General features: G+C 37.8%; 2 protein-coding genes across 6 annotated transcripts; one reads left to right on the top strand and one right to left on the bottom strand.

Moving 5' to 3' along the window:
- Positions 1–209: 209 nt before the first annotated feature.
- cnga3a (cyclic nucleotide gated channel subunit alpha 3a) lies at positions 210–13,209 on the top strand. Of its 4 annotated transcripts, none has more exons than XM_088078061.1 (9): positions 210–1,129; positions 5,797–5,918; positions 6,146–6,235; positions 7,861–8,031; positions 9,058–9,117; positions 9,654–9,842; positions 10,538–10,639; positions 10,731–10,837; positions 11,427–13,209. In XM_088078061.1, exons 2-9 carry the CDS (start codon positions 5,821–5,823, stop codon positions 12,821–12,823), a joined length of 2,214 nt encoding a protein of 737 aa, XP_087934187.1. In that variant the 5' UTR covers positions 210–1,129; positions 5,797–5,820; the 3' UTR covers positions 12,824–13,209. The 4 variants fall into 4 exon arrangements, with proteins under 4 accessions (XP_087934187.1, XP_087934188.1, XP_087934189.1 ...); XM_088078062.1 differs by having other exon boundaries at positions 211–1,129; positions 7,906–8,031; XM_088078063.1 differs by lacking the exons at positions 9,058–9,117; positions 9,654–9,842 and having other exon boundaries at positions 212–1,129.
- Positions 13,210–13,873: 664 nt separating this feature from the next.
- On the bottom strand, positions 13,874–24,522 carry ube3a (ubiquitin protein ligase E3A). Of its 2 annotated transcripts, XM_088078059.1 has the most exons (12): positions 24,394–24,505; positions 24,269–24,310; positions 22,657–22,701; positions 21,499–21,576; positions 20,199–21,409; positions 18,847–18,991; positions 18,396–18,601; positions 17,468–17,632; positions 16,963–17,118; positions 16,799–16,872; positions 15,866–16,009; positions 13,874–15,593 (listed from the first exon to the last, which is right to left on the bottom strand). In XM_088078059.1, exons 4-12 carry the CDS (start codon positions 21,539–21,541, stop codon positions 15,473–15,475), a joined length of 2,265 nt encoding a protein of 754 aa, XP_087934185.1. In that variant the 5' UTR covers positions 21,542–21,576; positions 22,657–22,701; positions 24,269–24,310; positions 24,394–24,505; the 3' UTR covers positions 13,874–15,472. The 2 variants fall into 2 exon arrangements, with proteins under 2 accessions (XP_087934185.1, XP_087934186.1); XM_088078060.1 differs by having other exon boundaries at positions 21,499–21,776; positions 24,269–24,522.
- Positions 24,523–26,135: the final 1,613 nt, after the last annotated feature.

The following is a 26,135-nucleotide window of genomic DNA, read 5'->3' as shown; positions in this document are numbered from 1 at the left end:
ACACACACACACACACACACACACACACACACACACACACACATGCACAAGCATGTAAATAAAAACACACACACACACACACAAAAAAAAAACTGTATAGATGACTATTGTCATCTATACAGTTTTAAAATTGTACTCATTAAAACTGGGAACTATATATAGTTCCTAGTTTTAATGAGTACAATTTTATATATACATCTATCTATCTATCTATCTATCTATCTATCCCTCCCAAATTTAGAGGAATAGAAGTATAAAGTAGCATAAAGTAAACAAATACTCAAGTACTCAATAGCAATACAGCTGTATAAAAATACTCTGTGGAATAGCCCATCTACCTATCTATCTACCTATCTATCTATCTATCTATCTATCTATCTATCTGTGTGTGTGTGTGTGTGTGTGTGTGTGCTGGTTAGTTTAATCTATAATAATACACTATTAGTTTATGCATTTGCAAAGTTACTAAAGTTTTTTGAATAAATGTAGTAAAGTAAAAAGACACAATAAAATAAATAAATAAATAAAAAGAATTAAAAAAAAATAAAAAGACAACAAAAAAGTACACAATAAGATAAAAACACTCAAATAAATTACCTCAAAATTGTATTTGAGTACAGTACTTGAGTAAATGTACTTAGTTACTCTCCACCACTGGCTGATACACTGTAGCTTTAAACTGCACACGTGCACAGAGCTGCATGGGTTAAATTTGAGCGTGTTAATTCAGCACTTTGTTTTAAACATATGTTACATTTCTACAGTTAAAATCAGATCTGTAACATTTCTCATGTATCCTGTCTTTAGTTTTAAATGCAGGCTATTGTCTCCGTGTAGCTGTGAGTGATGTTGGACAGCGGAGGACAGTGGTGGACATGATGGACAGGTCTCCTCCCCTCGCCTGATCTGGGAGCTGTGAGCTCAGCCAGCAGAGCAGAGCCGCTGCTGCCAAACATGGAGAGCCGGCGCGCACAGTTTTGGTGACGGAAAACACGCATCGGGAATATATTTCACTGGAAAATTATATTTTTACATCCGTGTTTTGAAGATGGGATTACACAGAAGCGATCAGGGAGGAATTACTTGTTCGGTCGGAATACAAAAGTCAGTGTGAAACGGCTTCAGACAGGTGAGTTATCCAACCCGCCGGCAGAGACTTCACCACACTTTCACACCTGATAATATAAGAAAATCATTTTATATGCTAAAGAAAATCTACATCATCTGTCAGTTTGTTTGCACTGACTTGCTGTTTTGCAGTCTGTATCAGCAACAGGCTGTCCAAGATGCTCTGAGTAATTCCCACTAAAGCTGTCAAGGCGTTAATCTTTTTTTATTTTTTAATTTTATTTTTTTGTGCAAATTGTTAAAAAAAAAACGTAGAGTTGCAGGCTGCCAAGGCAATTTATATTTTTTTAATTTCATTATTTATTTTTTGCAGCTTTTTTGCAACTTGTCAAAACATGTTAAAAAAGTAGAGTTCCTGACTTTCAAGGCTTTATTTATTTGTTTCCCTTTTTAAAATTGTATTAATTAATTAATTTCTTAATTTATTGGCTTTTTTAAAATTTAATTCATTATTTTATTATTTATTTAATCATTTTTGCAGCTTTTTTGCAACTTGTCCAAAAATGTAGACTTGTGGGCTTTCACAGCTTTATATAATTTTTTTCTTTTTATTTTTTCCCCCAGCTTTCTAAAAAACATGTTAAAAATGTCCAGAAATTTAAAGTTTCAGTAAAGGTAAAATACAGAAAGAACACTTAACAGAGACAATCATGAAACATGGAGACAAAGCACATCAAGATGAATCAATGCAGTGTAAATCATTGACTAATTATTTGTAGCTTTTTTTTTTTACTGTCCTGTTTAGGAGGACAAAGGGTTTGCCTTTTAGTAAAATCAATTACATCTGTTTATCTTGATTTTTTTTTTTTTTGCTGGATGATTGTGAAAAACTGAAGTTGTTCTTCAGGTAGGTAGCATTTTTTGCAGCAGATTTTTTTTATTTGCCAAGCTTTGGATATAATGCACAATATTTAATTTGGAGCTTTAAAATAACCTGTAATAGTTATGTAATGACCACTGCAGCTGTACCTGTGGTGTACTGTAAACCTGTGTGGGCTGGGCACTTTGTAAATAAAGAAAACAATAGATTAGACTTCAGGAGAAGCCATGTATTCAATAAAAAGAGTATTACTTTAAGAGTGCAGCCCTAAAAGCTTTATTAATATGTGTTTATGTATTTGTAGATTAAGAAGTCTGTTAAAATTAACTGTTTGTGCGATACTGAGTTCTTGAATTACAAGTGTATAAGTCAAGGCGAGTGTTTTAATTAACACAAATTTAGGGACTGTTATTTATAAAAGGGGAAAGGGTAGTGTAAAACAGGGGGAGGCACTGCAAATACATTTTATGCACTGCAGTAGGAGTGGTGTTATTTGATTTGGGTTAAAGGAGGGAGACTCAACTTTATATGACTATATTTTGTTTTTATTCTAAATACCATCATGACCACAAAACCTGCAAGTGGGTTTTAAATTCATTTTTCCTTTAAAAGTCCAATATCGCACCATTTATCACAGCCAGAAACTGTGAACCTTAGCCACCCCCCTACTCTGATAAGTAGAGTACAGTCCCTTACTAAAAGCCTCTTAGTGAGTCTTGACACCTGGGTGCAGCAGAGCAGCTAATCCCCACGGACGATAATCATGTAAACATTGGTTTTGACTTTTAAGGGCCTTTTATTGTGCAGAGACACACAGTTAAACAATTTAAAATGATGTCACTAAATTAAAGCATCATTAGGCCCATATAAATTAAGTTTAGGTGAAGAAAATGTCAGCATCAGATAATAAAAAGCAGGATTTGGTTTGCAAGTACACTGAAAAAAAAAGTTTGTTTTAAATTAAAAAAGTTAGCGTTGAGGCTGCCTTAAAATTTCAAGTTGACTGAATTTAAGAAGACAAGGTTAGTTTATTTTATATTGATTCTTGGCAAATTTAATCAAATAAAACATTTAAGGCAGCCCAGACACCATCTTTTTAAAGTTAACACAAATAGTTATTTTTTACAGCGCATTTTCAAGCCAAATTAGGCACTGAATTGTCTGATGCTGACATTTAATTGATAAACTTTATAAATATGCGCCCAATAATGTTTTGATTTACACTGTAACAAATGACAACTGGATTTTACTTCTTTTTTTTCAAATTGAGGAAACTTTTTGCTTTGAAAAATGTCAGTAAATTTAACTGTTAGTCTTAATTTATGTTAACTCTATATATAATGGTTAAGTTCATGTAAAATTTAGTTATATTAGCTTAATTTTGTGAAGATGCTGCAACTTAAAAATGACGAGTTTAATTAAATCAATCTTTCAGAGTTTTAACAACTTAAGTAAACTATGTATATTCTGCTTTATATCTATATTGTTAATTTTACGTAGATTTAGTCACGTGTACTTCATTTTATGAAGATGTTGCAACTTAAAAATGACAGGTTTAATTAAATCAATCTTTCAAAGTTTTAGCAACTTCAGTAAGTCAAATTTACTGAGCGATACATCTGACAGCTGCAAACTAGTCAGTCATATTTGTATTTTCTTAAACATTTTAACAAAACAAAAGTGGCAGATCTCCTAACTTCATCAGTGGAAAAATCCTCTTTCTCACGATCAAGTTAAGTCAGACTAACTTGGTTTACTGAAGTTGGTAAAACTTGGAAAGAACAAGGAAATTTCACTTGTCATTTTTAAGTTGCATTAACTTCACAAAATTAAGTAAATTTTAAAGTAAATATACCAAAATAGAAGTAAACTAAAACTCAGGTTAATAGTACTTTTCCTTTTTCAAGGCAATCCAAGATTATTTTAAGTAAAGTCAACTTGTCAGATTTTAACTGTGTGTCTATGCGGAATAAATATAGTGTAAATAATAAAATAAATGTACTGATAAATACACTGTAACATCATATTCAGAATATCAGTTCCAACATTGTATATTTTCTTAATTTGTATTTTACCTGTGAAACAGGACTGTGCTATGCTGTAAAATGTTCACTATAATAAAAGAATATCGCTGTAAGTGTTTTTTAAAAAAATGAATTTAAGTATTATTTTAAAAATTCAAAAGGCAGATATATTCAGCACAATGCAGGAGGTGCTATGCACTAACAATTGCATCATTATCCTCCAGGAAAAGTGATATAAATGACACTGATTTCTAAAAACCTAAACTCTCCAACCCCCTCACTATAATAAATACATTCTCAGGTTCAGTAAAAGTGCTGCGTGGCTCAGGGATGATTACGCAACTCACGTTTGGTGTACAGACACGGCGTTGGCTTTACCTTTCGTCACCCTTCAAGCGCTCGGCTTCTGGGTGATTCTGCCGCGTGTGATTTAATTTCGTGGGGGTTGGTTAACTCCCTGGAATTAGCACTAAGCTACATGTGCACACGTGTTACAACTGGTGGTGTTCCCGAGAGATCAGTGAGTCACTATTTACCAAAGTGCTGTTTGAAGCAAAAAGCACATCACGTCTAAAGACTTGTAATTGGGTATATTGTTTTAAAAATCTACAGGGAAAAATGGGATATTAGCATTATTAGCATTAGTATTTTCCAGCCTGCATCCTGGCCTCAACTTCTGGCCCAAAATGGGAATAAATCATACAACTTTTTTGTAATATCCGGATGAATTTTAGTACTTTATGCACATTTATATAAAATCCAATCCATATAAAATCCATCTGCACTGCATCTAAAAATGAGACTTTTTTGAATTTTTTGAGTTCCTGGCAGGATTCACACACATACTTAACAATACATTTTTATGACTTTAAAGAGAGAAAAAATACATTTTAAAGATCATACACTGAAATGACCATGGATACTCCTTATTGGTTCCCTTTTAATTGCTATATAATAGCCTTTTTAAAATATATATTAAGGGTTAAGGGGAGGCCATGTAAAATACTTTTTAAGCACTGGGGAGGGACTTATATTTAATTTTGAATATTTAAATTAATAAATATGTATACTTTAAATAAATGTGTTTTGTATTTAAATTAAATTAAATTAAATTTTAAAAATTGCTTTTTTTCCTCTCAAAATTCTGTTCAAGTGATTTGTAAAGAAAACATCCCTTCCAAACATCTACAATTTTAAATTTTTATTTTTATTTTTTTTAATTTCTTTACATTTATCACTGCCAGAAACTGTGCAGAGATTTTCAAATTTCTGACAGTCTTTGAATACATTATGTGTTATTATAGGTTTCTGAAACAAAATCCCATGACTTTTTCAAAACTTTAAGGGTATATTTAGTTTTCCAAAACTTCTTCAGGCCTGAAAATTGCTATTTGCAAATTCCATGACTTTTCCAGGTTTTTCATGACTGTAGGAGCCCTGTCATATGCATATGGCCGCCCTGGCTCTCTCCAGACTGTGCCGAGAACTTAAAGAGTCGGCACGTACATTTGGACCTGCTCTTTAAGTGGTGCCCTAATAGACTTAACCCGCTGTATACACAACCCAACATAGCATCTACAGTCTACCTGTAAGCCATAGCTTAGTTATTTTAAAAACCAGCTGATAGTTCACAGAGAGAGAGGGCACCACTGATCCTGTTTAGTGTTAATGACATAATGAGGACGTATTTTTAGGCGCTACTCCCTGACAAACCCTCTGTAAACACATCAACAACACGCCGCTCGTGAGGGGAATGGTGTCCGGCTGCTCAAATGTGATCTTTAAAGTTGCCGTCTGAAAGTGTGTGTGTGTTTTTGTCTCCAGGCCAGCAGAGCCAGACACGACAACATGGCAAACATCGGCAGCGAAAAGTGCTTTTCAAGCAGACAGCGGCTGTCCACCAACAGCGACGACGAGCTCGCTGTCATTGAAAATGGGGACAGCAGGTCTGATATGCAGTTCCTAAAATCAAAATAATGCTCAAAAATTCAGTGTGCAGCTTTTAAGTCAGGATTTTGGAAACTTCTTACTACTTTTCTACCACATCAGCATCTTCTGCATCATTGTCTAAGTGCTTATGACAGCAGGAAACACATTTTTTTTTAAAAATTAGTCACATGGAAGTTGATCTTCAGCATGTCACTGTAACTTTTCCCTACATGCTGTCTTGCAGGGCTCAGTCTCTTTGTGAAGACAACTCTGAGACGGCGCTGTCCTCAGACTCACACAGACACTCATTCAGAGGTGCTGGGGCCATGGCCAGGTAAACTTCTGCAGTAATCATTTAAAGTTCTTTAAAGTATATACCAGTGGTGGGAAGTTCATTTACTCAAGTACTTTGGTACAATTTTGATGTACTTTGGTGGAGTATTTCCACTTTATTCTGCTTTATACTTCTACTTCTCTGTATATAAATAGATACTGCATTATATTAAGGTCCTTGTAATAAACTGTGTGCTGGTGTCACATGACCTGGACTCAAATTTGGAGACTTTAGACTGAACTTGAAAAAAATAAAAAAAGACTCACAACTCGACTTGGACCTAAAAATCAATGACTGATGACTTCACTCGGACTTGAGCCTTTTGCTTTAAAAAGAAGCTGCAGGAGAGAAAAGTGAAGGACGAACGTTACGTTACTGAGTGCCAAAATGATACCAAAAACTAAAACTAATTTCAATATGCAAAAACATGCAGGTCAAAACTTAGACATGGGGACACAACAACGCTGAAAAGACATGTTTTAACAAATACATGAACATTTCTAAAAGTGTTATAATTTTTTGTGAATGAATTGGAATATTTTACCAGTATATTGTAAAACTTATTTAGGGCTCAAAACACAAAGTTTAGGATTTGGGACTAAAGTTCAAAGACTTACTTATGAAATGCAAAACCGCGACTTGGTCCCACCTCAGATAATAAGCATTAGTTAATAGACAATAGGACCCTAATAAGATGCCTGCTACCATTATTATGTGTTAATAAAACGATGTGTTTTAATAATTATCATCAATTATTATAATTATCGTAATAATCTTTGATTATAAGACATTTATAAGCACTTATAGGAACTTAGACTGCTTTGAAATAACATCTGCTTTCTGAGGGCCAAAAAAGGCAACATTTACAATATTTCACTGCAAAAGCGAGGTGCAAAAAATGAAAAGAAATACAGACATCAGTTTTGTTTTGTTTTTTTAAATTCCCTCTCACATGAATCATCTCAGCTGACCCCTCAGACGTATTGTGACCATCTGAGGACAACTCTGGTCTCAACTTGTCAAAATCGGTACTTGCTCAACATAAACCTAAACCGTCTGCTTTCCTGCATAAACATAAAGAAGTAAACCTAAAAATAAAATAAATGTTGAAGAGATTTAATGCATTTAACCTGCGGAAAATGTACATTTCCCGTGAAAGCAGTAGTTTATTTTGAACTGACACAATGCATGTACAGAGCGTAACTTGACACGCCATCTCCAAACGTCCAAGAGTGACGCAAGGAGGGAGCCTGCAGCGTCATATTTTCATGCTTTCATACTGACAATGCATCGGCATTAGACGAGTCTGGACTGAAAGTGTGTTGCACCTCCCTGACCCTTTGGTTGAGAACCACTGAACTAAACTACCTAAATATAACATAGATAGACTATCAACCCCTCGAGCAGCTATTTAAACATCGTAACATCAGTATTTACAATCTTATAAGTAATACTCCAAATGAAGGACATCTACCTGCAATCGGGTATTTTTATATTATTTTACCAATTTTACTAAACTATAATCTCTGAATACTCTCTCCACCACTGGTGTCCACAGAGCCTGTTACACTCCTAGACTAGACGGGTGTCACCTTGTTCGGTTTTGCCTCCCGCTAACCTTCCAGGCTCTCTTACTTCTTCTTCATGCTGTGGAACTGGGCGTCTCACAGAGTGAGCCCCGAGACAGAGAGGCAAGACTCTTTCCTCGACCGCTTCAGAGGCCCCGAGCTCAAAGACATCTCCAGCCGAGACAGTAATGCCCAGTCCGTGGGCCACGACACAATACGAAAGAGAAAGTAAGTACTGGGCAACGGTTAGTGAATTTTCAGGGATCTGTGACTATGGTTTCTTTATACCCACCAAAGAGGACAATTAATCTACGTTACAAGAGAAACGATCATTCCTCAAATCTCTGACGAGTCAAACTGGACTGAATGGAGCGAGAAAATGAAGCTAAAGCCAGAGTGAAACAGAAGATTTAGCTTCAGTAACGTGACATAAATCTGAGCGACTGGACGGCGGGAGAGATTCGGAGCTGCAGAGAACCGTTGACTACTACACAAACTTTTTCGAAGCAGGTTTCCATTAACCCTCAAATTGTGCAAATTGAAATTGGGAATATAAACTATGACTAATGGAAACACTTCAATTACAAAAAAAACTCCCATTTATTGCAAAAAAGGTTGTACTCTCACATGAGGTGGAATTTCACGCAATTCAAAAAGCCATATTTCACAAAACTGCAATGGAAACACTTTTTTGGCTTTTATAGGTCACATGATGCTATGGCTATGTGCTTGTCAGCAGGAACTGTCCGTCTCACGATGCAGCAGGAGCTATAAGAGCTGTTATTGCATCGCATAACTCTTCAAAAGTTGAGCGGATCATCTCGAAGTTTTGAATCCACAATTCCTCTGTGAAATCTCTCATACTTGGCTGCTGCCTCGTATAAGGGGCTCGTCTTTCCATTATCGCTCGCATTAACACGCCTACGTCGCCTTCTATTGGAAATAATGACGTCCAGTGTGGTGGCTGCAATAAAAATAAACCTGCTAATGTTTTTAACATCCATCGCCATACTTCGTGAGACGAGAAGTCGCAGAACATAACTCAATGGAAACGCAATCATCTCGCAATTGAATTTTATTGACAATTTGAAAATATCATATAAGTTTGGCACAAATATCTATTCTTAACCCCTATTATTTTTAACCCCTAATGGAAAATGTGTTCACTTCACTGTTTTTAAGACAAAGATCTTAAATGTTTGACACTTTGAGGGTTTCCTGTGCAAAAATCTTGTCTTTTACTTCTTTCCAAAGTCTTGCCAGTAAGTGGCCGCTAGCTGCTTACAACATGAATAACTGCAACAACACAGACGAGTAAGTGTTTGCATATCTGTGTCAGAAAGTAGAGTAAAATTGGATGTAGTAATAGTTGAAAAAAAATAGTCATCGATGTTTTGTACCGTGTAGATTATGTGGTATATTCTGCAGTAAATAGCATAGAGAAGTTCTTGAAACACCATTTTCGTTTTCTCCTGCATTAGATAGATAAAACCTTCGTCTTTTTGCCTGCGTGAGAGATTTTTTGCTGCAAGTCATGATGTGGGTTCTGATTTAACCTTCAGGGGAATATTTAGATATTAAAACTTCATGCATACTCAGATATTTAACTAACAGTAGTTTTAAAGTGGCAAATTAAGAAGAAGACATGGAAACATACCTGTGCTACGTTGCCATCTGCTGGACACGTGGACACATGCATGACCTGCACCAGATCTCCTGTTTTAATCCAGAACTGAGAGACACCTCCACTAGACCCCCTCCTTGTAGTCTGGTATCCCCCCCCGCAGCTCCTCATAGACCACCTCCGTCCTCCGTCACCACTGTTTAAAAAGTTAACATGTGATCCGTAGCAAAAAAGAGGACAAAAAGGAGGAGATTAAAAAAGATGAGAAAAAAGAGGAGGAGAAAAAAGACGAGAAGAAAGACGGGGACAAGAAGGAGGAGGAGAAAAAGGACGAGAAAAAGGATGAAAAGAAAGACGAGAAGAAAGATGATAAGAAGGATGACAAGAAAGATGACAAAAAGAAAGAGGAGCCACCGTAAGTACACCGTTAGATACAGCATGTTTGTTAAGAGTGGGACATTTAATTATACACTGAAAAAATAAAAAGCTGTTGTGCAGCTGTGGTTGCACAAATAATTTTGTAAAAAAAAAATAGTGAAGATGTACACAAAAACCCTGAATTTTACAATTTAAAACTGTTATAATTCAGCTGTAAAACTGCTGTAATTACATTTTTAAACAGTAAAATTTACTGTAGCCGTTCTTCCATCACCATTCACCTCGTGTGAATGGTGATGGAAGCCTACATATTTATCTGTAAAGCATGACATATGAATTTGTAAAATGTAATATGGTTTCTTTATGTAAAAAAAACAACCTTATTTTAACACCGACATGTTGTAATTTTTTCGTATTGTAGTATTGTATTAGTTATTTTGTGTTTAAACTACAGTAATATGTAAATTCTACAAAGAAAATATAATCATTTTAGCATATTCTTACTTTAAAATCAAGTTTTTATTATAAAATATTGCTGTAAATTGAACAGGTTCATTGTTTTCATATATACAGGTTTATGATTTAATGATTTCAGAACACTTCGCTGTTAATTTTCCAAATTTTCTTACTACGTAGAGAACACACATCTGTCTTTCACACTAACTAAATGTATATATGTATAAAAAACAAAATCTTCTCAAGTTACATCAAGTAATGTTGAGTTGTTTTTAGGAAGGAAATCTGGATTATGGATCCAGCCACAGACCAGTACTACAAATGGCTGACCGTCATCGCAGGCCCAGTATTTTATAACCTGATGATAATCGTAACAAGGTACGTTCATTTAACGTGCTTCAACATTTCAGTGGACTTTTCAATCAGTGGACTTTCACAAAAACTAAATCGCATTTTCCTTGTCATCTAGAGCCTGTTTTAATGAACTCCAGGACTCGTATACAAAGCTCTGGATAGTCTTGGACTACACCTCAGACATCATCTACTACGCAGACTCTTTCGTCAGATCGAGAACAGGTCGGATCCTTGAAAATGTTTCAAGACCAAAAATATGCACACACTGATCAGTCACAACACAAAGACCCTTTATACAAGTGCACAGATATTACTAAAGAATATTTTACTCTGCATTTCGGCCTCTCACCCACAAAAAAAATCGCCTTCTAAGGCGCAGATTTTTCAAAACTGCGTTGAGTTTGAGAAACAACTAAGTAATCTCCTCAATTCGTGCATGTCCATTGTTTTGTGTAATGAGTATATGCTGGAAACAACAACGACAATGGCAGACTTGCTGTTAGCTGATATTTTGTTAGCACAGATTGGTCTAATCATTATTTTACAAACCTTCTGAAACCTGACCATATGGGCTTGATTTCTCTCAAAATATGGGAATGCGTAATGCAAAAAATGCCAAAAAAAAGAAGAAAAAGAAAATTTCCCAAAAATTAGTTAAAATAAATAAAATTTTTAAAACGGACTTGAAGTAAGTGCTTTAAGATTTTAACGTCAACTGTCAGTGGTTTCGAGGTTGTTTAAAGTGTATATAGAATAATCTGTATCCATTGCAGTTTTGGAATTGGCTACTAATTTTGTGTTTTTTCTTCAGGTTACCTGGAACAAGGCCTGCTGGTCAAAGATAAGGGAAAACTGATAGCCAAATACAGAACAACATCTCAGTTCAAATACGACATGATTTCAATGATACCCACTGATCTGCTGTTTCTGAAATTCGGATTTAACAACCCAGAGTTCAGGATGAACCGTCTTTGCAAAATCTCAAGGCTTTTTGAGTTCTTTGAGCGGACTGAAACCAGAACCAGCTTCCCGAACATGTTTCGTATCAGCAATCTCGTACTTTATATCCTCATTATTATCCACTGGAATGCTTGTCTGTTCTTTGCCATTTCGAAAACTATTGGTTTTGGCTCTGACACATGGGTATATCCCAATATCAGCCACCCTGAGTATGGACGCTTGAGCAGAAAGTACATCTACTCCCTGTACTGGTCCACACTGACCCTCACCACTATTGGAGAGACCCCTCCGCCAGTTAAGGATGTCGAATACCTCTTTGTCATTGCCGACTTCCTTACCGGTGTGCTGATCTTTGCTAGTATTGTCGGTAACGTCGGTGCCATGATCTCCAACATGAACGCCTCTCGTGCTGAGTTCCAGGCCAAGATCGACTCCATAAAGCAGTACATGCAGTTCCGAAAAGTCACCAAAGACCTGGAGGCCAGGGTCATCAAGTGGTTTGACTACCTGTGGACTGAGAAGAAGACCTGCGATGAGAAAGAAGTTTTGAAGAACCTCCCAGACAAACTCAAGGCTGAGATCGCCATCAACGTCCATTTGGACACGCTGAAAAAAGTTCGAATTTTCCAGGATTGCGAAGCCGGTCTGCTGATTGAGTTGGTGCTCAAGCTGCAGCCACAAGTGTTCAGTCCTGGAGATTACATCTGTAAGAAGGGGGATATTGGTAGGGAGATGTACATCATCAAGGAGGGGAAGCTAGCTGTGGTGGCCGATGATGGAGTCACTCAGTTCGTAGTGCTCAGCGATGGCGCATACTTTGGGGAAATCAGTATTTTGGGTATCAAGGGCAGTAAAGCAGGAAACAGGAGAACAGCCAATATCAGAAGCGTAGGCTACTCGGATCTCTTTGCCCTGTCCAAAGACGACTTGATGGAGGCTCTCACTGAGTACCCAGAAGCCAAAAAAGCTCTGGAGGAGAAGGGGAAAGCCATCTTGATGAAAGACAACCTGATCGATGAGGCGGTCGCCAACGCCGGAGCGGACCCCAAAGACCTGGACGAGAAGATCGAGAAACTGCAGAACAACCTCGAATCCATGCAGGTCAAATACGCCCAGCTGATGGCGGAGTTCACCTCCAGCCAGACGAGGATGAAGCAGAGGGTCACTGAGATGGAGACCAAAGTGAAAGCCATGCGACCCGAGGACCTTTCAGAGGTGGTGGCTGACAAAGACAAAAAAGTCCAGTAATGTGAGCGATATTCAAGGACTTTATAAAAAACGAAGGGATTTTTCATTTAGAATAGTAGAGCGACACTTTTTAAAGGTCCATGTTTATATCTATTTATACATCTGTTTATCATCATGTGTCAAATTATGTACAGTGTATACAGCAAATAATTTTGTGTGTATGCTATGATTGACAATTTCATGTTGTCACAAAACTACCTGAGTACGTTGATCAGAAGCACTTGTGTATGCAAAAAAACTCTGGCTTTTCATAGCCTTAGAATAATGAGATTTTTCCCTGATCAGTATTGACATTTTCCCCCAGAAAACATATTGATCTTTCTGTAATGGTGTATTCATACACAATAATGTCAGTTTGTCTGTGCTGTTTTAACCTTGCTCTGTGAAGCACTTTGGGCTGCGTGATGTATGACAGGTGCTCTATAAAAAAAGAAAAACAAATGCAACTGCAATATCCATTTGATACTGTATGTGAATGCACAAAATAAACCCAAATGCAGTTCTGTTTATAAGGTATCAGCATACACTATCAGCTGTAAATTGCAATATTATATGTAAATAAACATTAAAATGTTATTTAACTTATACTGCATGTGTCTAGATTGTCCTTTTTTAGGAGAGAAGGTAAGTCCTTTTCTGCAGCACTATCAATAATAAAATATACGATTTTCTACTTTCATTGAGATAATATTTTTAGCCAACATCAGTCCCAATCATAAACATCAAATATTCATTAATTTTCAGAATTTTTAAATGCCTTTTTTTTGCCATGATGCCACTATGTTTTGAGATGAAAACACACACACACACACACACACACAATGAATTATTTTCAACATACAACATATTGCCACATGTAAAGTAGATTTCTTTTAAGATCACAGTCTGGGATATGTCAATGGTTTGCAGCAACATTGATTGTGACAGTGCAGTGAGTGGAAATGGCATGTATTTTCTCCATATGCAAAATATGGTAAAAACTGTATAATCAAAAGGAAAATATTGAAAATTACAATTTCCAAGACAAAAGCCCAGAATGACACAGGGAACTGGTATGATGCATGTTTTATGCTTTGATGGCTGTGGGATCAAAAATTGCAGTTTGAATGGGTTTCAATGGTGCATTTTTTTGCACTAAACAGTCTGAATGTAACATTTTTGTTTCCACGGTGTATTTCGACTTATTGAAGGAGCTGAGCTGGAAATTCCAAGATCAAACAAAAATACACAATCTTGCCAAAATCTATGCCATATGCATGAACACAGACAAAATTATATTAAAAAAAGAAGAATGAAAAGTGCATAAAATGCACCAAACAGTCCCTAAGGGTTAAAAATAAATAAATAAAAAATGGCACAGATCGAACTATAATGCTGTAGCCCCACCTAGTGGAAAGAACACGCCTCTCCACTGGCGTACACTGGCTTTTCAGAGCATGTTGCTGTAAAAAGTTGCCTGCTGGGACCAAAGGCAATTCAATTAAAATACCAATAAACCAAAAAAGTCATGTTACAGACAAAACAAAGAGTTTAAAGATGCCATAAAGCGACACAGAGCTGAGAGAAACTGCAGAGCTGAGTGATAATTCCTCAGGTTTATCCCTTTGATTGACTCCTGTCACATTATACGCCCTCGTGATTCTGCGTTAGTATTAAAAAACAGACCACAGCAGCTTTAAGTTATCCATATCATTTGTTGTTAGTAGAAATTCCTTCAATGCATGCTCATGACATTTTTTTTTTAATTTCTTTCCACATTTATTTACTTTGCATAATAGTTGCTGTACATAAGTTTCACATTTTCTGCACATTCTTTATGTACCTGAGATATTTGGCCAAATTAAACATTTCATGTGACTCTTTTCCTTACAGAGGCGTTGCACATTTGGCAGCTGCACTTCCAAATGTGCGATCAGAAACACTTAAAAGCAAACAAACCGAGAGAAACACTTTGTTCAGGAAAGTCTGAACCGACCACTCATTCTGAAACCCTGCAAGCTATCCAAACCACCAGCTGTGGTTTGGTTCAGCACGCGCTTCATAAGTAACACAAGAGGCACAACACAGAAATACTTCAAAATAACCTTCAGGTTAGTGGTGAGTTTGCTCCCCCACTGACAGGAAATGAAATAAAGCTCATCAGCGAGGCTATTTTGGTTAGCAGTAATAAAAAAGGCTTCACCTTAATATACTTTGTTACCAAGGAGCACCATTACGCCCAGTGCACTCCCAGTTACAGGAAGAGAGTCGTAGGACTGAATACTGCTACACCGTGAAAAACTAAAAAAAACATCAAACTGAGTCAATAAATATACTGCATGTGCTGGCATTCACTAAAATCCTGTGTTTAAGTGCACTTTCACAGTTTCACAAACCAAACATTGTTCACGTTTGCTCGGAAAACAAAACACAAAAGAAAAAAAAATCAAGTGCCGTGTTTAACTCTTTGGGAACTCTAACGTACCGTATATGAAACTATCTCGAAGGACGTCAGGCCGCAGAGCGAAAGGCCATCAGCGGAGTTATGTGTCATAGAGGCTGGTTAGGCACAGAGTTATTGCAGCATTTTGTTTCATGTCATATCCCTCTGTTTTTTGTGTGTGATACTCCCTTTTTTGTTAAAATGCAGTAGAAAAACTTGTGGACCTGTCACAGCATCCCAAATCCTTTGGCATATGTGATGGCCTTGAGGAGTCTTTCTCTCAGTTTCTCCTTGGAGGAGTATTCGGGGAGCAGCAGAGCGTTAAAGCAGGTGTGAGACGTCGGCAGCCTGAGAGATAAAAAGTAAAAGCATTAAAAATGAGACAAGTGTGAACTTTGTGTGCAGGCTTGAGACAAGAATGAAATAATAAAGATGTAATTGTCAGATTTGAGTATATTTTTAGATACACTGGAGGAAAAAAATCAGAAATAATGCATATTTGGAGTGATAATGCGATCTTTAAAAAAAAAAAAAAGGGGGCTTAAGTTCTTTGACCGGATCATCTATTGTTTCTAAAAATATCCAAACAAATCCTCAAAGACAAGCTGACTGCTCTGTACCTGTCTGTGTCGGAGCCATTCTTGGCGATGATCATTTTTAATTTGCCGAGACCGCCAACTGGTGCTCTGTCTGTGCCTGTCGTAAACTGAAGAAACAATCTCTTCTGCTCCTCTCCGAATGAGTGAATCGTTTCCCAGAAATCTCTGTGTGAAGGAAATTAAAGATGTTTATGGAGAATGAGAAATTACTCAAGTATCTGTAAATAAATGCATGAATAAATGTTTGAATAAATGAAGGAAAAATACATAAATAAATATATAAATACATGAAAAAATTAATAGAAATATGAAAATGAACAAATGTTTAGATGAACACAGTAATTAATACAAAAAATCTGGAAATAACTAAAGACATGTATGACTCAATACAGCAATATATAACATATAAATAAAAAAAGAAAATAAATAAATAATGTATAAATAAATAGAAGGAGAAATAAAGAAAGAAAAATAAATAAATGTACAAATAAATACAGAAATAAATAAGCAGGGAAACACACAATTATATATACATACATGCAAAAATAAATACATACAGACATAAATGCATGCATAAACAAATAAAAGAATAAATAAATGAAATTGGTACATAAATGCATAAATAAACAAATGTCTGTTATTTACAGACACACATAAATATCTTGACTTTTTTTGTATGTTTTTGTAAAATTACAGGAGTTTATTTCTGTATATCCGTGTCTGTTTGTTAATGAGGTAGGAGGTCCCTGATCCTGCATTTACTTATTTATTGATGCATTTAGTGATTTATTTACTCTTTTATTTAATTCTAAATGTACATATTAATTCCTGTATGACAGCAATGACAAAATCAGTTACCACCTTGTGATGTGACCTGCAACTTTAGACTTTCTCTTTTTAATTACGACTTAACTGACGTGCTGTGTTTGTCGAGGAACGATAAATGAGTCTTACTTGATGATTTGGCTGTCTTTGCTATAACCTCCATCGTACTCCGTCGTCTTTTCAAGTGCTTCAAAGTCAAGTTTCTGTAAAACACCAAAAGATCGCTCTGTTAAGTTATAAAACACCAGCTACAATAAAGTGATAAAAAAGTGAACAAAGCTTTGTTTCCTCACCCTGCTTCCACAGATAAGCAGCTCTACTTCCTCAGGTCTGAACAAATACTTCAGCGGAGACTCATTTGTGACCATTTGGAAACCTTTCTTGAAGGCTTTGAATTGTCTCTCTACGCTTTTGTTCAGGATGTAGTCAGCGTACGTGTCCACAAACTCCTGCAAATATAGAAAAGCAGAAACACCTGTTGTATTTACGTTCTTTCATAACTGCAGTAAAACAAACTGCAGTCTTTCATTGTGTGTTTTAAGCGATGAAGTTCCTGTTGCAGCGCTTGTGAAGTGTAAAAAAATAAAACAGGAACAAGAAATATGTGCCAGTTATTGTTTCTAATAATAATGCAGCTGGACACTATCTGCAGACATGGCAGAAACAGACATTGCGTAATAAGTGTTGCGTAAAATTTGGTGAATAAAGTAGATTTAACTGATATCAAGTCTAACTTTAAAATCACCGTCCTCTTCCTTTACAAAGAAAACGGTTGTTTTTGACATTTATAAAGTTCACCTGTCTGTTGTCCTTGGTGACAGGAATTTGGTCTCCCTGCTCCTTTAGGTCGTATAAAATTGGGTTTCCAAAAAGATCTGTGTGTGATATCTGGAAGGTGAGCGTCATGTCTTCCTCCACGTTGCCGCTGTACTCGAGCAGCTCCTTCAGACTCTGGTAGAGAACCTGCAAGACGAAACACGGGTCAAACGCGGTCGGTCAGCGACTGCATAGATTTAAGGGATTTGATTCAAAATCCTGAAAGCCCTCTTCTTCCTTCAGAGGTGTGTGGGGGTACGCGGGTTTGAGTCCAGCCTCGGCCCTTTGCTGCATCATCCCCTCTCTCCCTCCCCCCTTCACACTTGTGCTGCAAAAACGCCCCAAAAAATATCTTAAAAAACCTATGACGCAGTAACCAGATCGTGATCATGAAAATGCAACCAACTCTGTCCCCAGGGGCTGCCAAAATCAGCACAAAATGAAGGTTCCTTGAAGAAGTGTTAATGCGTACAAAAATCAAAAGTGAAAATGACAATTTGCTGTATTACAGGGGTTGGGGGTCACAGGTTCCCATATGGGGAAAACGATGTTTACAGTTCATTCATTCATACAGAAATACAACACTATTCCTTCAAACTACTGGTTAATTTATCTTTTTTTTACCAAACTATTATTCATTAAACCGACTGTGTTCCCATGAAAAAAGCGCTCCCTGTGGTCGAGCACAGGGTCTGACCTGTGTACTACGGTGACATTAAGTTTGCAGATTCGACCCCTCCCAAATTCTCGACCAGTTGTCTGCCAACGTCAGGTGACAAAAAAATAAGCTTATTTACATCAGACCAAATCACATCTTTACCAACAGACACTGTCTTTAAAAAATATTTGGAAACACAGAACAGATGTGTTGTCTTTCACTGTGTATTAACTCTGGAGAAAGTTACTGTACTGGATGTGAGTCCGACAGGTCCAAAAAGCTCCCCTTCTTGCCCATGAGTTTCCTGTAGACGACCATGGGGAAATGCACGTCCAGGATGCAGTTGTTGTAAATGGCGAGCCCGAGGACGAGTCCGACGAGAGTGTACTGTGCTTCATTCTCCAGCGAGGATGAGTTAAACCAAAACAGTTTAGTGTCGTCGTCGTAGCTGAACATTCCTGTCAGAGAGACGAGGAGATAAAAATCTGATGCTGTTTGACATTTTGTGAAGTATTTGCATTTTTGAAAAGAGTCAGATGAAAAGATCAAAACGACTCATCTTTGAAAGTGGTATTAATCTCGCCTCTCTCTCGGCAGGAAAGCAAACAGTTGTTTTCCCCCAAATGTTAAGCTACTTCATTATGTTGATATAAAACAGGAACATATGAGATTGAAATGCAAAAATTGTGATTTCATGTCTCACCGATGTCGGGATTGAAAATTTCCTCCAGGACCAGCTGGAAGAACTCCTTTGAAACGCCTCCCTCGTCTACACCTTGTTCCCCCTCAAACTCAACAAACAGCTGCTTCTTCAGGTCAGACGGGTTCTCCATGGAGATCATCTCCAGCTGCAACACACGGGGGGGGGTTAAAATCATTCACAGCAGGACTGAGCTTCAGGCCACATCCACACTAATATGTTTTCATTTTAAAACAGCATTTGAGCGTGTTTCTCTGCATCATTCTGTGTCCCCTCATTAAATTCTGAGGATCTTGCGGGTCCATGAACACAACGCAGAAAGAAAACTTCATAAGTGTTTTTTTTCCCTCAGCAGTTTTGAGTTGTTTGAGTTTGAGTTGCGGGGGGGGGTGACTGATCAGATCAGATTGATGGCTGAGAGGAGGAGCTGCTGCAGAAGCAAGCCAACGACACTGTGCAATGACCTTTGATTTCACCTGGTTTTCTGCTGCTCGGTCTGTGCCCAGAGTACGCTTTGCGCTCCGAGAGTGTGGTGCAATGAATAACCAATAATCAACATATATTGACAGAGGACGTGCCGACACCTTGCGCCCCAGGGCTTGGGTGATGGAGAGACTGGGCTTCCCTGTGCAGCGAGGAAGCAACACGTTCTCTTACGTGACAGAGAGCCCGGTGAGCCTCCCACTACTTGTGAGCTGTGGTGACACTTTATAGTTTATTAAGTTACAAAAACTTTGACAGTTACGCAATCCAACAATCTGTCCAGTGTTCTAAATCAGCCCTTTAAATGTCGTTGTGCGTCTGAAATTATAACTGTCCTCATTTATGGAAAATACTGAAATTCGCCTGCTTTATGCTTTAGGACAGAGCTCCTTTCGGGGTGAGCTGCGGGGGATGGGGGGCAGGTGGCGCTCACGTGTTTGCGTTCGGGTGTTGCTTACACCGACACGGCTCTCCAATAAACCCATTAATAACCGTTGGGTAAAATGATCATTCCTGTCAGTGTGTGTGTGGCAGGCGCAGCAGCAGTATCACAAACACTGAATGGCACTCAGCCTCTGCAAAAAAATAAATAAATAAATAAAAAATGAATATCTAAATGCATAAATTGAAAACTGACCCTAATCACGAATACTCGAATAGCCAAATGTTTGGGTCCAGCCATACCAACGGTTAGCCCCGTCACTGTGTGATTTTGTGGATAAGTTGTGGTGATTGGACAAAAAGGTTGCACAAAAGTGATTGGCTAAATTTGCGTTAACTGGAATTTCGATTTCAAAACGTAAACGTATTAGTGTAGCTGTAGCCTCAATATGACATCACGTGTAACAATAACACATCGTGCAGTGACTCACTCTGACGAGGGCGTCGTCGATGATGTGATCTCTGCGTACTTTGAGCTTCAGATAGGGGTTGGGCTGCTGGCCCTGGACCATGCTGTAGAGGGCCGTGAGCCGCCGCTCGCTGTACATCCTGATCCTGTTGTCGTAGTATAATCCTTGGTTCTTGGTGATCACGTTGAGGATGAAGGGGCAGCTCTGGAAAGAAAACTTGGTTTCGGCGTTGACCTTGAAGAAGGTGAAATCCTTGTCCATCTCCACCACCTCGTTCACTGACTCGTTGACAAAATCCTCAAACGGGATGAGGGGTTTAATGCTGTCCACAGGTCGGACACCCAGCTCTTTCTCCAGAGGATCGACCCGAGGACCCTTCTTGTAGAGCCGCTCCTCACCGAGCAGCTCGTGCAGGGTGAGCTCATCGGACTCCGAGTCGTCGTCCTCCTCCTCGTTGTGATCCAAGTTCAGGTCACCACCCAGGATACTGGCGTAGAAGGCAACCTTTAAACACTGCGTCGCGGTGACCACAGTCTCGTCATCATTCACCAGATTTTCGCTGTCGTATTCGTTGCTGATGACTGTGAAAGTGATGAGCTGTTGGAAGGTTTCCATCATACGGCGGATGTGCGAGAGACCGTACACGGACCAGAGCTTCGAGAGTCTGGCGAGCGCTGTCACCGGAAGTTTGCTCATCGCTTTGCAGAACTGCGGCAACGCCACTTCCAGGTACTCGGGGCTGTGCAGGTTGCTGTTTTCTAGCACGATGAGGAAGATATTCAGGTAATCTGGGTTTGTTTCGTACACGTCAAGGTATTCCAGGTCAAGCTCCATGTTCGGAGTGAGGTAAATTATTGCGTTTACGAGAGCGGCCTCAACCTGTTCGAGTCCTAGAAGTCTGTCGTAGACTCTCCGCACGGCGTCTATGTCCACGGTGACCTCACAGGGGTCGAACGTTTCATTAACACCTTCGTCTGGTAAAGCAGCTGCAGAGGAAGCACCTTTTTCTTCTGAGGTTTCTTCACTTGGCTTCTTATGCTTCTCCACATCTGTTGCTTCTAAAGAGTCAAGGTTTTCTGTAGTTTTGGGTTCGTCCTTCCTGAAACTCTTAATCAAGGCCTCTGCATTGGAGAAAATCCTGCCGATGACGCGTACGAGAGCCGAGTAGTCCCCTTTCTCCTCGCAGAAACTCAGGATCATACATATTGTGTTCTCTGTGAGGTAATTAACATCTGGACCAAAACAGTAAAAGGAAAAATGAATTGACAAAATGAACCGATTCAAAGTTAGTGTCCATAAAAAAGAGTCAGTTTTACGGTACCTGAGAAGTCTTCCATGGCGGGAAAGAGGTCCGAATCGCTCATCTTACAGTCCAGATGAGAGTCTGGATGTGCAGAGTCTTTCGTGGAGGGGTGAGGATTACAGAGTTTGGCGTTAATCTTAAACAGCTCAAGCGCTTTGGCAGCTGCTGTATTGCTATCCAAAGGTCGAAAATCTCTACACGATGCGCAAAACTCATTCGTGCAGTCGCCATTTCCACAGCCGTCGGTTAACTGCCGAAAGTAGCGCTCAATTAGATGCTTTGCAGTCGCTCTGTTCCTGCATAAGATATTCAAACAGGAAGTCATCTATGGTTAGAAGAAAAGCATGAACATTTTCTCGCAATGCAAGAAAGCTGAACATATTGCATTCTGCGAAACATTCAGCGAAATCCAAGAAGAACATTTAAAAGTAGGGATGCCCAGATCGAACGGCCAATTGTTACCAGTGACTGGTGATTTAGCTGGCCTACTGATAAACTACTCCGCTTTAGAACGAGTATTTCAATAAGTTAATTAAGTTTCCAGGTACTCCTCAGGTGCTCTGTTTTGTTTACAGCTGAACTTCGACTCCAGCAGCGAACAGCATCCTTTAACATTGTGAATTTCAGTTCTTCATCAAGACTTAAGCTCTATTTGCATGGCACAAGTATTACCCTGCGAGCTTATGTTATTTAGAAATTACCCTCCCCATGTCTTTGCCCCATAAAGCACAGTATAAGCAATGTGTTAATTTACGCGAATTTACTGACCGTATTTCCCTGCGCAGAAAACAAACACGTGATCAAAATCACAAGATGTCCTCAGCAATTTTTATAAATTACCAGAGGTCCCCTTGTGATGCCAGTCCCTTGAGATCCACCAATACACTACAAAACAGTCCAACTGACCTAAAATACTGCAATACCAGCTGATAAAACAAGACAAAAACACGATCGTATCTGCAGATATTGCTCACAGACGATCAGCAATGATGGACAGAAAAATCGTGATCTGGGCCTCCCTGTTTAAATGACACAATGACAGAGACGGTGATCCCACATAAAGAACATCGAAGGGTGCAACTCCTCACATAGAAATATTAGTTTAACTAATTGCATGTACATTAGTTTAGCTACTAGTTTAACTACTTAAGTGCAAGTTCAAATAAAGTGACTTACATTCGGCTGGATTCAGGTGCACACCTGCAGACCCAATGGACAGTCCTGTGAAAGACAACAAACATTTTAATAGCCTGAGGCCCGCTGTTGTATCCAAGTGTGTTCCCCACTGAATGACGATTCCTCCCTGTTGATGTGTAGCGCCTTGGTGGTTAAGTTTTGGAGAGGCAAGTGTGCACGAGGACTAAATGAGTAAAAAAATACTTCCAAGCATGTGCATGTGTTTTTTTAAATAAAATAAAATAAAAAAGGGTTTGGTCCATATGCCCAGGATTGATTGGGTGCACTGATCAAAGCTCTACTAACATGACAGTTAAAATAATATATAATATAGCATATGATATAAAATCTGTACATTTTTAAAGATAAATAAAATATATAAATACAATATAAATAATTCAAAATAGAATAATGTAACTTCTGGAGTTTTCCTACTATGTCATGTTTTCTAAAATGGGGACGTCTTGTGGGATGGACCAGATGTTTGGCAGGACACAGAAATAAAAACTAACTAACTTACTGACTAAAATCGCTGACTAATTCTCTGCCTCATTTTTAATGTCTTGTAACCAGATATAAACTTTAAATTTCTCACAGTTAAATCTCAGAATCGCAGTCTGTTTGAGTTGCACCTACAGTCATCAGTCAATTAAGACTGAGCTGAAGTTTATTTAGTGAAATGAATATACCAAAGGCACTTTTAAAATATAAATGATATAAAATAAACATAAATATATGTACTTTTTTCATGTGTCCACTACAGTTTATTTAGCAAAATTAATATACTAAGGCACTATTAAAATGAACATAAATAAATAAATAAATAAATAAACATATATTAATATATATTATATAAAGACGCACTGAAGACTTAAAACAATAATATAAATATAATATATATACACAATATAAATAATATATAGACAATAATATTCTATCTATCTATACACACACACACACTTAGCATTTACAAAGTTAAGTATTAAATGTATTGAATTAAAAACAATATTTATTCAATAATTGGCCCCTGGCCACCAGTCATTTTGCAAGAGTGGCCCCTTGGACTGAGGTAAAAAAAAAAAAAAAAAAAATAAATTAAATAATAATAATAATAAATGATAAAATAAAAAATACACGTCGTTGCTTTTACTTGTAGGGGATTCTAAAAATAATAATAATATATATTACATAATAATAATAATAATAATAATAATTATAATAGTAGTAATAATACTAAAAACAAAAACCTAACCGATTGTTTCTCCATGACACCTGCCGGACACCGTAGGTGAGACTCGAAACACTATTAATATGCTAATATGCTAACAACTGACGTTAAATGTAAAATTTGACCAAAAAAAATAAGCCTGTTTAAATGACATGTGCTGGCCACATTTCAGCACCACAGTGACCTGTCACAGAGCTGTCAGCTGACTGCGGCTAACTGTCGCACAGCACTGGTTTTACTGGTTACACCAACTTCTGCTTGAGCTTTTTGCATTAAGCTAGCTTACCGTAAAATTAAAAAACAAGCTCCGTTAATGAAAATGACATAAAGCTGTAAAAATGAGCGGCGTGTGTGTGTGTGAGTGTGTGTGAGTCACATACTGACCTGTGATTTGAACAGTAACTCTCCTCCTGAGTGTCAGTGACGCTGCAAAAATAAAAACCGGCCGTCAGTCTGAGCCGCTGCTTCGCTCACATTCAGTTCGCGCGACCAGCTCCGAGCAAACCGACCTGTTCGGCGACACCGAGCCGAAACACACGCAGCCGCGACCGCCGGGACACGTCCGGACACTTTTGTTCCGAAATCAGAGACAGAAATCCTCCTCCACCATCCTGTAAACAACAGCGTGATGTATCCCGACATGCAGCGCGGGGCTGTCACACATCACCCCCCCCCCCCACACACACACACACACACACACACACACACACACACACACACACACACACACACACACACACACACACACACACACACACACACACACACAGAAATACACTCGGATTTATCTTTTTTAAATTATTATTATCATTATTATCATCATCATTATAATATAATATAATATAATATAATAGTTTAGTTTTAGTTGCACCTCCAGTCAACAAACAGCAGTGAGCCTCAGTTTATTTAGCAAAATTAACGCACTGAAGGTCAAAAGATCACACAAATATGATATTTTTTCATACATAGGACACAATAGGCCTATATACAACCTATAAATATAACATAACATAACATAACATAACATAACATAACGTAACATAATATAATATAATATAATATAATATAATATAACATAATATAACATAATATAATATCTCAGCCTTGCTGTACTTTAGTTGCACCTCCAGTCGACAAACAGCAGTGAGTCTCAGTTTATTTAGCTAAATTAACACACTGAAGCACTTTAAAAGTTAAAAAAATCACATAGATATGATTTTTTTCATACATAGGAGACAATAGGCCTATATAAGAATATCAAAATTTAAAATATAATATAATATAATATAATATAATAGAATGCAATACAATACAATATACATACTATTTAACTTTTTAATCATGTTTTCTAAGGAAATTGCAGCAGTTTGAACAGGGTTTAAGTTTAAAAAAATCCTAAAGCTGCACAAGAAAAATGATGTTGCTCTTTGTTTTAAAGGGTTAACTCAGCTTCTTGAGTACTTACATTTTGTCTTTTTTGGGGGGGTGGGGGGGTATGTGAAAAAAAGTTGGTTGTTTTGTCATAAACTTAATAACCTCTCAAGCAAAGATGCAGTAAATGTAGAAGTATCACTCCGCTGATGCTTCTGACTGCTGCACGCTGAGCAGAAATCGCGAGTCGAGCTGTTTATTCATCAGTTTTGTGTAAAATCTGAGAAATTTACATTACACATCTCTGCAGAAGTCAAAGTGTTGATGGACACAGTGTAATCTCATCCACAAACCCTAAATCATATTCATTAACCATAAATAAAGCTGCCGTGTGTCAGGTAAACCTGCCGCCTCACTCTGCAGTGAAGCCTTTTAAATTATGCATCATCTCATCATTATCTGCGTCGCTCTCAGGATGCTGAGGAGATGTTTGTTTTTCTGTCAGCACTGAGCCCGACATTAACTTTCAGATTTGGTGGGACGCTTCTGTCCCCGTCAGTCCTTCAGGTCTCACAAACAGAAGTTACACACGGACACACGTTTATCTTTTTACAATAACTGAGCGCATTCATGTTCCTCAGAGCTGACAAGATACTTTTCTTTACTATTAACAGATATTCAAAAATAAAATTACTCTACAACCACGTGAGAAAGATTACAAATAAATGTGTCAAGTTAAAAAAGATTATCCAGAGTGCAGAACTGCAGTGAAGCTCGTGAACACTGGGAGTCGCTGTAAGGACATTTTTACTGTTTTACTGGTGAACGGAGACTTTTTTCTCAAGGTGAACGAGCCTGAAACAGACTGAGCTCACAGATA

This window comes from Plectropomus leopardus, chromosome 5 (assembly GCF_026936395.1).
Source record: "Plectropomus leopardus strain MGB_pleo_1.0 chromosome 5, ASM2693639v1, whole genome shotgun sequence".
Lineage (NCBI taxonomy): Eukaryota > Metazoa > Chordata > Actinopteri > Perciformes > Serranidae > Plectropomus > Plectropomus leopardus.
Note: the sequence above shows the minus strand (reverse complement) of the source record. Positions and strands in the feature narration are given on the sequence as shown.

Bases quoted from the DNA above. Each gene is read 5' to 3' on its own strand.
- cnga3a (XM_088078061.1), top strand. From the start codon at position 5,821: ATGGCAAACATCGGCAGCGAAAAGTGCTTTTCAAGCAGACAGCGGCTG. The intron at 8,032-9,057 runs GTAAGTACTGGG...TTCTTTCCAAAG, and splicing joins GACACAATACGAAAGAGAAA to TCTTGCCAGTAAGTGGCCGC. The intron at 9,118-9,653 runs GTAAGTGTTTGC...TGTGATCCGTAG, and splicing joins AACTGCAACAACACAGACGA to CAAAAAAGAGGACAAAAAGG.
- ube3a (XM_088078060.1), bottom strand. The intron at 17,633-18,395 runs GTACAGTAACTT...TTCGTCTTGCAG, and splicing joins ACCTGTCGGACTCACATCCA to GTTCTCTACCAGAGTCTGAA. The intron at 16,010-16,798 runs GTAAGACTCATT...TCCTTCACACAG, and splicing joins AAAGACAGCCAAATCATCAA to AGATTTCTGGGAAACGATTC.